Below are 13622 nucleotides of genomic sequence, written 5' to 3'. Positions count from 1 at the left end.
CTAATAATTTAACCCCAAATTAATGTGTCCTTTAACTTCACTTGAGAAGTTATCTTGCCTTTTCAGTTCCTCTAATTCCCATTGTTGCATCTATGCTACACACAAATATGCGTGAAAAGATCAAAATGTAATAACACCACACAATCATCACAAACTGTTGTGTAGATATCCCATGAAGGAGAAGAAACAGTTTGCATAATGTGTTCTAACCTGAAAGAATGTATATTACTCTGTACATACACTGCCGAAGTGAAGCAAGCCTTGTACATGGAAGTGGCCATCTTAGATTTTCTAGGGGAGAGTCACAAACAGGATGACTTGCAAATGTTGACAAAATTAAGGTCATTGAAGGGAGACAACTCTTACAGCCTTACAGTACACATTCCCACTGGGTGAAGTGTTATGTAGCATATGCTACAATAGGCACAAGAGGGTTAAGAACAAAAATGAACTTACTAAAACTTAAAGGATGATATAATATCGATACAATTGAGCACACTATATACATACAAGGTACGGGAGCTGGTCTGGAGCTGACGACTGGAGTATCACATGGTTATTCCACACATCCAACACCACACTGGAGCCTGTGTGAGGCGCTACGGGAAACCAGCAAACAGTTAATGCACTAAATATGTATGATACATTTAGCACAATAAAATATGCCACTAATATCAATCATATACAATCAACAATCCAACAAAAGGAATACAGAAGAATTGAACACAAAAAATAGTTACAAAGCTCTGTAGCTCACCTGACTTATGAATATAATAAGCTATTATCTGAAACATAGATGTATACTACCGCTATACTAGTATCTGGTACATACATCAAAGTTCATGACACTTCCAACCTTATTTTGGCACAAATATTGACAGAGAGTTAATGTGAAATTGGTGCAAAATATTCAGAGGTAAAGAAGTCTGTTTGCAGCATCGTTTAGGACAATGAAATTGAGAGCAAATATGTCATGTCTTGAAGAAACTTAGATCTGCTTATAGTCACGACATCACATTAAGCCCTGTACCCCTTTTCTCAAAACTTTGTGTAAAATTTGAAGTTATTTATATTCAAACAATAAAATCACATTGATTTGAACATGATTAGGTGTCTTCATACATTTGTGACCAACTCGTGTTATTCCGGGACAAGCCGAATAGCAATTCATGCCCCTCTCGTGGCCATTTTCTTGACCGGGTTCCATTTTAGCCCATATGGGCATACCTAAAACAATTGTCAACTCATTGCATAATGGTTCACATATATTTCCCCATATATTATATATAATTCAGATGCAATTTAAAGCACAACTAAGCATGCGGAATCATACAGTATGATTGAACACATTTAACTGTGTCTTGGGTATATTTTTAGATGCAAGACCAGCGTTCACGTTTACCGGTAATAACCAGTTTTTTACCGGTAAAATTAGGCTTGGACCGGTAATTCATGTGACTGCCAGTCCCTGTGGACCAGCAAATAAAGTACCTTAAAAATCTTTGTTGTTGAACAACATCGGTGATATTCAAGTCGGCTTGTCTGTTACCATCAGGGTTTCCCCCTGTCTATTTCTAGGTTATATATCCATTTATAGTGACTTGTCTCGAAATACATCAAAAAAAGAAGAGAAAATTGTGACTGAAGTTTGTGTGAATGACGTATAGATTTACCTAAGTTACTTCAGAGATGACATCTTTACATTGAACATGATGTTGCAAGAATTAAAACCAAATACTTTTCATATGTTTTTTTATTTGTTGAAAGTTGGGACTGGCATAAATTAAGGGAGACTGGTAATTTTAAGAGATGCCAGGACTGGCAAGGACTGGCAGTTTCAAAAGCCAGCGGGAACACTGCAAGACATGTGTAAAATCAAAAATTATTTCTGAGGGATTCTTTGATAAAGAACTTGAAATCATATGCGCATTCTGTTTGGTTTGTTGTATTTTCACGCTTAACATTCATCGATAGGGGGACAAGTCCTCTTGCAGGTTACGGAAAGGTGCGATTGGTGACGAATGGTCTTCATAAGAAGGGTACCTGCAAATTTCAGCTTCATCAGTCAAACAGTATGAGAGATATTTAATAGCATGCCAAACTTGTGAAGGTCTTTCAACTGCAGTGTCATGACAGGTCTTACAAGGAAAGTGTACTCCTTAGAGGTTATTATGAAAATACAAGTCTCATTAGAACCAATGGTCAATATCCCTGATAGGCTTATAAATGATTCCTAAGTTTGCTGTTGCTTTGACTTTCCAAGCCATGGCAGTATCTTCACTTCCGTGACAACAACTAGTATGCTGTACAGGTGGACTCTCAAACATACATGATAAGCCCCACTAATAACTACACCTGTGCCCAATTTCAATACATTTAAACAAAATATGGCTGATTAAAAGACTTTAATGGGTTTCTGAATATGGCCGTTGCTAAAAACAGATGACCTAAAACATGTGGAGACTGTGGCATAATTGATATCAGAGACTGAACCTTGTCCTTCAACAGTGAGCACAGCTTTTGATGACATCACCACATCATGTCACCATCTTAATAAGTTGAGTAAATTGCTTGTGTATTGAATCCCGACTCATGTTGTTTCTTCCAAGCAGGCAGCCGACCAACACAACAATACAGTGTCATTCATACCTCAATTTGATAATCATGAGACAAATACCTGTATCAAGTTTCCTCACTGTTTTTGCGTTGATGTCAATGATCACTGGCACCTGCGAGAAAAATCACAATGAAACCATAGTGTATGCTTAAGAAGATAAAAAGTTTCATCACCTTGGTAAACAAAGAAATTACTGCCAGTCATAACAAGAACATTATTTATTCTATTGCTATTCCCTCACTGGATTGAATGAGGACCCAAGTCATGTTAACAGCAATTTCAGATCTCACACAAAAACAAGTAATGAATGTGACAACAAGTTGAGTGGAGTATATGATCTCCAGACATATCTGATCATTTCAGTTGTTAATGCTATAGGTAACACAGAACCAGATAATGAACTATGGCATAACATATCTAGGAGTCACAAACAAACAAATCAAAATCCTTCAAATCAATACATATCTGAAACTAGGAGTATCATCAAAGATGACCATCCTCGTCAAGGTAGCTCACTTGTCTAGGTAACTCACCTGTCTAGGTAACTCACCTGTCTAGGTAAATCCCCTGTCTACTCCTCAAGAAGGTAGTCAGCACTATCTCCCTCTCTCCAGGAAACACCCTCGTCTAGGTAACTCACCTGTCTACTCCTCCAGAAGGTAGTCAGCACTATCTCCCTCCCTCCAGGAAACACCCTCGTCTAGGAAACACCCTCATCTAGGTAACTCACCTGTCTACTCCTCAAGAAGGTAGTCAGCACTATCTCCCTCCCTCCAGGAAACACCCTCGTCTAGGTAACTCACCTGTCTACTCCTCCAGAAGGTAGTCAACACTATCTCCCTCCCTCCAGGTAACACCCTTGTATAGGTTGTTCACCCGTCTACACCTCCACCTAACACCCTCATCTAGGTAACTCACCTGTCTACTCCTCCAGAAGGTAGTCAGCACTATCTCCCTCCCTCCAGGTAACACCCTTGTCTAGGTAACTCACCAGCCAACTCCTCCAGAAGGTAGTCAGCACTATCTCCCTCCCTCCAGGTAACACCCTCGTCTAGGTTGCTCACCTGCCTACTCCTCCAGAAGGTAGTCAGCACTATCTCCCTCCCTCCAGGTAACACCCTCATCTAGGTTGCTCACCTGCCTACTCCTCCAGAAGGTAGTCAGCACTATCTCCCTCCCTCCAGGTAACACCCTCGTCTAGGTTGCTCACCTGCCTACTCCTCCAAATTGTAGTCAGCACTATCTCCCTCCCTCCAGGTAACACCCTCGTCTAGGTTGCTCACCTGTCTACTCCTCCAAATTGTAGTCAGCACTATCTCTCTCCCTCCAGGTAACACCCTCGTCTAGGTTGCTCACCTGCCTACTCCTCCAGAAGGTAGTCAGCACTATCTCCCTTCCTCCAGGTAGCCACGGTCTTCTAGGAAGGTTGCCAGTAAAGATACCTTGGAACTCTTCCCCTGTAAAGAGACACCAGTACAAGTTTAGTTTATCAGCCTGTTTATCTGAGTTGAAGAACTGGACTTGGGTTACATGGAGCCATTGTTGAAGTTATGTCTTGTATCAGAACATCTGTCTGTACTGAGTAAGTATCATCAATTGTCTATATAAGCCTATATATCAATTCAAAAAATGCTTTATTGAGCACCAGTTGCAAGATGACAAAAAGATGACATTTTGTTGAAGTAGACATTACACATGTTGAATTACAATCATGTTTTCAGGTAAAAATCGGTGGGACTAGTTAGTACGACGTGAACATGAAATCTTTATAGCAAAATCTGAGAGTATCACAAACCTGCTGCAGAGTCTACAATGTCCTGAACTACACTTGTTTTCTTCGTGTTCCAGTCATACTGAAACAAATAATCTACATAGTGAAGCACAACTATGGTACAAATAGGTAATTGTTTCTCAACAGGACAAGAGATAGCTGTCATTACCTGAACTGTTCATTATCATCTTCATCATCATGTTATACTATTGCTACTTAATCAGGAAACATCTTAATCAAATCTGATTCAATAGAAAAGTAAGATGGCCTCTTGCTCGATGCCAATTAGATTCTTCCGTATATACCATGAACACCACATGGGGAAACAACTGACCATCATTAGCCGTGAACACTGGCTGTGTCCTCCTCTGGCTGGGCTGTCCAAATATACCAGTCTTGACCGGTCCTGGTTGAAGCGTGGACTCCTCACTGACCGGTTTTCCTCACTCAGTACCACTGGATGTAACAGGACATGGTGGTAAAACAACTGCTTCCATCAGCAGGGGCTTCGTGTTGCCACGGCACAACACACGGACATATGGAACATCCGGGATACAAGGCACAACATACTGACACACGTAACATCAGGGATACCAAGGCACAACACACTGACACACGTAACATCAGGGATACCAAGGCACAGCACACGGACACATGTAACATCAGGGATACCAAGGCACAACACACGGACACATGTAACATCAGGGATACCAAGGCACAACACGCGGACACATGTAACATCAGGGATACCAAGGCACAACACACTGACACATGTAACATCAGGGATACCAAGGCACAACACACGGACACATGTAACATCAGGCATAAAAGGCACAACACACGGACACATGTAACATCAGGGATACCAAGGCACAACACACTGACACATGTAACATCAGGGATACCAAGGCACAACACACTGACACATGTAACATCAGGGATACCAAGGCACGACACACTGACACATGTAACATCAGGGATACCAAGGCACAACACACTGACACATGTAACATCAGGGATACCAAGGCACAACACACGGACACATGTAACATCAGGGATACCAAGGCACAACACACTGACACATGTAACATCAGGGATACCAAGGCACAACACACTGACACATGTAACATCAGGGATACCAAGGCACAACACACGGACACATGTAACATCAGGGATACCAAGGCACAACACACGGACACACGTAACATCAGGGATACCTTGACACTACTTTTTTCCAATTAATGTGACAATACTTACAACATTTTGTGTTCTTCAGATCAACAAAGTAAATTCCACTCCTGAAACAGCAACAAAACACGAAGTAATTTATGAAGTATAGTGCATATGATGACCAATATTTCGTTGATATATAATAAGGTAACTGCATTTATATCTATTTATTTTTATTCACCTCATGTATTTCTAGAGTGCTGATTATCATGATTAGAACAGTGTTATTCTCATCATATTTTCAGGATGTATCATCCAAATGATTGTAACAATGAACCACAGTCTGAACTGACTCCTGCTTCATGGCCAGCCTACAACTGTTTTACATGGAGTGTGCAGGACTAAGGACTGACCTCCTCTGGACGCAGTAGATGAGTCCTAGCCTCCATGGATCATGGTTCCAGCCTACAAACACCACACCTGCATCGTCACTGGCCCAACTTGCCTGAAACAGTACATCGCTGTGGTTGGATACAATCAAAATAGGGGCATAATGCTGTGCTTACTGCAACAATAAATAACTAACCACCGATGTCATTTTGGTCAACTCTTACAACAAACAGAGGGTGCTTGGAACCTGTTCTGCTGCCTAACACTAGACACTACCAACACCAAGAAGTGGCCACACAAACATTAGCCTTCAGGATCAACATAACGCCGTCTTATTAGTGATCTCCTCCAGTACTGTCGGACCTCTATGGCGTTACCTAACCACAACATCATGAAGTCTTACCTGTCCAGCAGATATATCCCCCGGAATGTTGTCCAGCACTGTGACTTCGCCCGACCTCACATCAATCACACACGGCACAGGATGATGTTTGTCCACCAGCTGTTCACCCCAGTCTCCTCGGAACACATTTTCATTCCCCTGCAGAGGACACGCCCATCATTAGCATGCCCTGCCACTTCTAAATGTGGCTTTACTGAAGCACCGTTAAAATGCTTTCAATACTACTGCTGGACGGAATAGAGTTTAACCCCCGTATTATAGAAAATGAACATAAAACTTGTGTGACAGTATATAAAATCAAAAAAGAGGTGTTGCTTCTTAATCTGTTTATTTATCAAGTTTCAGAGAAATGGAAGGAAATCAAATCTGGGTTGTAGACAGAAGCTACTCCATAGGTCTTATGGTTTACAAGGTAAGCTATAACAGCCAATATACTTGGGAATTTCAAAGGAAAAAGAACATCAACTCTTGATGCATTGTCTTTGTAACTTCAAAGCTTAAGATAGACTTATTCAGCATCCATACAAACATTTTGATCCTTAGGAAGTTGATTTAAGAACATAACCCTCTTACTCGTATTATCTCCTCTTTCTTAGCACCCTCATCAGCAGGTTGCTTGTCTTCCTCGAAAAAGCTTCCAGTCTTGGGGACTTTCTTCTCAGCTATATACACCAAGTACCTTTCGGAGGGAGACCACTCCAGGCAGCCGAACTGGCCTGGAAGAGCAACAGTCTCTCCCTGCAGTCCAGCATGACACATGACACAATGGGGAACAATGGAGGGAGGATACAGCTTAAACCTGCAAGCAGTCCTACTGTTTCTCTCCACATCCTAGTGGGACTGCATGGTTTTACCAGTACACCAGTATTTTGCAATATGCTTTTCAAATGATACTTATGTCGCAACATATTTTCATTATTCCAGTATATTGGGTAAAGAAAACAAAACAAGTTTCATTATTATTTGTATCATTTAACCTAAAATATACACAGAAATTGATTGACAAAACAGAGGATTTGTGTTATTTCTCTCTCATGTTGTTATCCCCAGAATCCATGACTACAAAATGGCAGCGACTGACTATGCTGAATTTGACATTGTAATAGTTACTTCAGTTTGTAGAAACTGGGATCTGCATGAACAATCACTGTCAACACTTTAGCTCCCATAAAACATCAATACATATCACAATACAAATACCTGTATCACATTATATTACAATTGTTTTTACCCACACAGGCTAGCAATAATTGCTGGTAGTACTTGCATGACACATGTATACCTATGGGGGAAGAATGGAGAAAGGATCCTCTCCTTACCGTCTGCTTCATAAACCTTCCCATGTTTCTCACAACTCTGTATGTCAAAGGCTTTCACCTTCCGACTGGAGTTCCATATCTTGAAATAAAAAACCTAGAAGAATCACACAATTAGAGCTTCTAAGTTTCCTGTCATTCTTTCTCAAAACTCAGTGTGAACTTTGAGTCCCTCTATTTCCTTCTGTGCACTGCAGAATATGTCCTCCTTTATGACACTACATGTACAAGATCAAATCATCTCCAAGGTGTATCCAGATTTTCTCCTAATTTAAGTATGGAAGAGCTTCTTTCAGCAGTTCCAGTTTTAGTGGGAAAAGCAAGAGGTTCTGGAGCATATATTTAGATGAATGGAAAGACATGACAGACTCAGTATACAATGTGAATATTTGGGCTACCTGGATGACTGCCATCAGTGAGAGAGACAGCATGTCATGCATTACAAACGCCTTACCTCAAAGTATTGCTTCTCCTCCCCTTTCTTGTTCTTCACTTTGCAGACAACAGCTCGCAGTCGACCAGATGGGGATTCCCGGTTCCATAATCTGTGACCAGCATATGTGTCATGTTACTGTGCATTCTGGCCGGACACTTGTGGTTAAATTATTCTTACATATTCAAAACATGCTATATGACAGAGATATATCTAGGATTCTGAACCTGGCAGGCTAAATAGGATTTTTGTGGGTTTTTTTGTTTAAAAATGGAAAAAAAATATTGAATGTGAAATTAATACACACTAAGACCCCTTCTCTGGAAAAATAACTCATGATAAGTATTGATAAGTATCTCTTAGATAAGCTTTCTTCAGTAGTTTCAGAGAAAACGTGTCCCCATTGCAGACTGGATGCACTATGTAAAATAACATGGATCAAGGGCCGTAGCTCGGTAAACAAATAATTTACGGGACTAATTTTCAAACTCAGTCTTGACAAGTATCTCTTAGTCTTAGATAAACTTTCATTCATGCAACCTCAGCTGTTTCTGAGAAAAGTTGTCCCCATTGCAAATACTATGCACTAAGATGAAAAGCATGGAGCAAGGGCCTTAACTCTGAAAAAGTGGATGTACCACATCAATTTTCAAACTCATTTGAGATCGTATCCAGTATCGAAAGTGTCTAAAATTTCACTTCTCTTAAAGAGTTTCAGAGAAGATCTCTTCACATTGAGAAGCGGGTGATAATAAACTAATAAATCTATTCAATCCATGAACTGAAGATATTGTCACAATTCAAGGTCTTACACATTTGAGAATTCCTGTGGGGGTGTTGCCATGACAACACGTAGACCTGAGGGACCATCTGGAGACAGGATGTATGTTTTGGAGAAAGATGTTTTCTCTCCCCTCAGTAAGTCCCTCTGAGACCATTTTGTGTTTGCGATAAGTGTATCCCCTGCAGACTGATTGCTGAATGTTGCTGAAGTCGGCTGTGCTTGTTTTGCCAACTCTCGAAATACAGAAACTATATCCTTTGCCTGTAGAGTAATGCCAATTGTATAATATGTGTGCAGCAAGCTGATTGGTTTATAAACATTCTGAAATGGAATTCAAATGCAAGAAATCTGCATAGATTTCTGGATCAGTTGACAACAATAGAAACCATTTGTTACAAATCTGATCAACCAGGTTCAATTGTGATGGAGTGAGTGAATGTGGTTTAAAGCCACTTTGAACAATATTTCAGCCATATGATGGAGTGTAAGTTTCATGTGCTAGGAAGCCCAAAATGATGTAGGTCTTAGTCACTTCCACTTCCACGAAACCACGAGCATGGGTATGGTGCTGAAGGACCAAGAATCATAATCCGGATGAATCTGGAAGTCCCACCCATGATCAAAGCATTTGGGCATGCCTAAACTATGCAACACTACACAGTGAACTGCAGCATCTTAGACAACTGTGCCACTTTCCCACAGAATGTGCTTTAATGTTAAAAAGTGCATGATGTGATATAGTCAATGTACCAAGCCATAAACTCATTAACTTCCATCATAAATAACTCAGAACCCTATCATGTCCATCATACAGCATCTTCCCGAGGCACGAGCATCATTGCCAATCTAGGCTGAAAGTTCCAGGCTAGATTGTTGCGCCACTAGTGGCTATTACGAGTTATGTCCCTCCTATTGACCAATCAGATTCCATCCCTCATATCACTTGCATTTGCTTCAAACAAAATGGCAGCTCCCAGTCAAGAAGATCTGATCGCAAATCAAGATCTGTATTGTAATAAAAATGGTCTTACCCCGCTAAGTGCATCAGATCACTTGAGCAACTTGATTAAAATTTGAAAAAGATTTGCAAAATTTGCCCAGTTGGCAGTTCACATGATTTGCAAGTCCTGCAGTTGACCAAAATCAGCAATTTGAAATCCATGCTGTTTACGAACCGAATGTCTAGTTTGTTATGCGATTTTGATTGGACTATGCATAGAATCGTTAGTCCAGCCAAAATGTAACTTTGGAATTCCAGCCTAGTTTGGCAAACGTGGAAACTGGACTTTTACAGCCAGTTAACTCCCTTGCCACAGCAAGATGTCATACAGTAACATTCTTATCAAGTCCAATTATGATTTGCAATGGCCTTCACAAATGCCGTCAATGTGTACACTGGAGTAATATCATGAACATTTTTATAACTCCCTTGATTGCAAACCTTCAAAGATACAAAAATATTAAGATTGGAAATGTACTTGAGCTTTCGTCACAGGGCTTGACAAATGCAGCAACCTTGACCCCAAAACATATAATTTAAATGCCATTCAATGTGGTTTTCAACTACAATGATCACTCATTCAGATATGTCATCACTGAAATCAGAAAAATGCTAATTAAAGCCTAAAAGGATTGAAAGCCCATGTAATGACTTCATAAGCAACAAGGTAATGAATGTCATTTACTGGTACATGTATTTGTTTTCGAGAATTAAATAGAACTCAAAAACCAAAATAGAGTCAAAAGACTTTGTATTTAGACAGATGTTTCTCAAGAAAATGAGAAAAATGTCATTTTCAACATGGCTGCAATTCCAAACCTGCTTAAAGTTAGACAAGAATTCAGGGTATTTTAGATCACATATTTTCAGATTCATAATCAATGAAGTTTTAGTGAAGTGGCAAATATAGTTACATCATATACACAGAGGTATATGAAGTCTGATACCATATCCATGACAACAGGGTCAAATATAAAAATGCACAAAAAGCATATATACATGATATTTTATTCCACACAGCACATATGCTTATTTAATATCAGATAAAATTTTAAAAAGATACATGCAGATAAAGCTGATTATTTGACCTTTTCACTATAGTCACAGCTTGGTGGGATTTAGCTTCATTAGTTGTATGGGCGGCCACTCGGTCAAAAAATACAAAGTTGAAAAATGGACAAAAGTACACAATAAAGGTCAAATATTACGAATAAAGAACTAAATGTTAATAATAAATGTCAAAATACAAAACTATGAGACGCTTGTTAAACAAATACAAAGTTAAAATAAAGGTCGAAAGTATCAATATTAATCGTCAAATGTTACAAGATGTCATAAGAAAAGAAAGAACAATGTGTTCGAAAGAACGTCAGTGAACACGAATGGACGTTTACAATAAAGAACGTCAGTGAGAAAGAAAGGACGTTTACAATAAAGAACGCCAGATGGCGCTGCAATTTGTAAACATTCCGAGTTTAACCGGCTTGTTCTGCCGTGTATATGATAACTGCATGCATGCATATATCTATATATATGCCAATTTTTATTAACTATAGAATCGTTTAAAAGCGAACTTTCTGCCATATTGGATACAAAGACATGTTTCATGTATGCCGGTTATGAGACGCCTATAACATCACATATATTTCACACACAGCTGTGATACATACATCCCTGAATTATGTGTACGTTTCGGCATCAACATACTAGTCTTTGTCACAATAAAAACAAGCATGAAATACTCACATCCCCCGCCAATATGACATGTCGGGTGTGTGCAATGCATAAGCTCCTTTGAACTATGTTCACTGGGCCTCTTTGTAAAGAAATATAGTACTTTTTCAAGATCTGCTCCAGAAACGAGGACTACCTCCATTTTCAGTCTAAATCAAAGTCATTGCCATGGAAACTCGAAAAATAACTTTAAAAAAAAATTCCAAACTATCAAAAGGCACCAGTTCACCACTAGATCGATCAATGTGCAAAATATGGTGAAGAAAAATGGTACGGTTTTCAAGATCTGCTCCGGAAACGAGGACTACTGCTATTTTCAGTCTAAATCAAAGTTGTCGCCATGGAAACTCGAAAAATATTGTTTTTAAAAATTCCCAAACTATCAAAAGGCACCAGTTCACCACTAGATCTATCTATGTCCCAAGTTTGGTGAAGAAATATGGTACGGTTTTCAAGATCTGCTCCGGAAACGAGGACTACCGCCATTTTCAGTCTAAATCAAAGTTGTTGCCATGGAAACTCGAAAAATAACTTTTTTAAAAATCCCAAACTATCAAAAGGCACCAGTTCACCACTAGATCTATCTATGTGCCAAGTTTGGTGAAGAAATATGGTACAGTTTTCAAGATCTGCTCCGGAACTCGAAAAATAACTTTTTTTAAAATCCCAAACTATCAAAAGGCACCAGTTCACCACTAGATCTATCTATGTGCCAAGTTTGGTGAAGAAATATGGTACGGTTTTCAAGATCTGCTCCGGAACTCGAAAAATAACTTTTTTAAAAATCCCAAACCCATTCCTATATCCCCCTTCCACTTCTTGGCAGGGGATAATAAGCGAAATAAATCTGGTGTGAAAACGAACGCTGGTGTCATAGGGATAATCAATTTTCTTTATTTATGGCAAGTTATTTTTCCTAACGAATGTGTAATGTGATACATATGCATACAAATCTATATGATATTAATTTTTGACGTTCAGATATTAGGCAGCATTTTGTTCGCACAGAGTTTCCGAAAAGCTTTTAAATATAACAAATTCTTCCACAATGTTCACTGTTCAGATGTTATGACAATATGTGCATCTGAAACAAGACTCGGCATTGAAGCACCCTCGTGTTGCACCGTGCATGTACAGTTAATTTGATCATTGTTGATTAATCCTAGATTAGCGTTTAATGAATGTTGATTGAAGGTTGTATACAAAATACATGTACTAATTAGGCAGATGTCAGATTACACAGTATACTGTATTTATGAAAAGCCCTTGGCCGGTGATGATGCTTAAAGTTAAACGCAACGTGTATATACACAATGTGTACATTATACATTATACATGCATACATTATATATATGACGTCAGACGGTGAGAGCACGAGGAGTGACGTAATACATTGTGCACCTCGGCATGCATTCAGTTATCATATACACAGCAGAACAAGCCGGTTAAACTCGGAATGTTTTACAAATTGCAGCGCCATCTGGCATTCTTTATTGCAAACATCCTTTCGTGTTCACTGAAGTTCTTTATTGTAAACGTCCTTTCGTGATCACTGACGTTCTTTCGAACACGTTGTTCTTTCTTTTCCTATGACGTCTTTTCGTAACATTTGACTTTAAATATTCCATACTTTTGACCTTTATTTCAACTTTGTATTTTTTAAACCGGCATCTCATAGTTTTGTATTTTGACATTTATTAGTAACTTTTAGTTATTTATTCGTAAAATATGACCTTTATTGTGTATTGTGTACTTTTGTCCTTTATTTTTAACATTGTATTTTTTAACCGAATGGCCGCCCATATAGTTCAGTGAATTCTGATGAGATAGTTACAACAGATGAAGAACGACATAAAAACAGGCCATGAGTTGGCTTAAAAGAAACTGCAATGTCTTGTGTAGCAGGGCATGGACTCATCCCACAAATGCCATCGTCACCTTGTCAGCTTGCTGACAGTGTTAACCTCTCTGGTCATTTGGACAAGGCGTCCAACCTCGGATCAG

The 13622-nt window shown here is 39.2% G+C and overlaps 1 protein-coding gene across 2 annotated transcripts in view; it reads right to left on the bottom strand.

Annotated features, from left to right (window-relative positions):
* Positions 1 to 13622, bottom strand: part of LOC139445815 (acylamino-acid-releasing enzyme-like) — a 35556-nt gene that overhangs the window by 21261 nt on the left and 673 nt on the right. For both annotated transcript variants that reach the window (XM_071227042.1, XM_071227043.1), the window contains exons 2-13: positions 8913 to 9145; positions 8122 to 8212; positions 7671 to 7749; positions 6925 to 7067; positions 6352 to 6489; positions 5972 to 6063; positions 5646 to 5686; positions 4723 to 4844; positions 4413 to 4470; positions 3974 to 4074; positions 2678 to 2729; positions 511 to 599 (exon numbers count right to left, since the gene is read on the bottom strand). In XM_071227042.1, the coding sequence (XP_071083143.1) occupies positions 511 to 599; positions 2678 to 2729; positions 3974 to 4074; positions 4413 to 4470; positions 4723 to 4844; positions 5646 to 5686; positions 5972 to 6063; positions 6352 to 6489; positions 6925 to 7067; positions 7671 to 7749; positions 8122 to 8212; positions 8913 to 9145 (1239 nt within the window). The remainder of the gene's footprint in view (positions 1 to 510; positions 600 to 2677; positions 2730 to 3973; positions 4075 to 4412; positions 4471 to 4722; positions 4845 to 5645; positions 5687 to 5971; positions 6064 to 6351; positions 6490 to 6924; positions 7068 to 7670; positions 7750 to 8121; positions 8213 to 8912; positions 9146 to 13622) is intronic.

Source organism: Haliotis cracherodii, unplaced genomic scaffold (assembly GCF_022045235.1).
Source record: "Haliotis cracherodii isolate W230 unplaced genomic scaffold, xgHalCrac1.p SCAF_6, whole genome shotgun sequence".
In the NCBI taxonomy this organism is placed as follows: Eukaryota; Metazoa; Mollusca; class Gastropoda; order Lepetellida; family Haliotidae; genus Haliotis; species Haliotis cracherodii.
The sequence above is the reverse complement of the archived record's forward strand: the minus strand, read 5'-3'. Positions and strand labels throughout refer to the sequence as shown.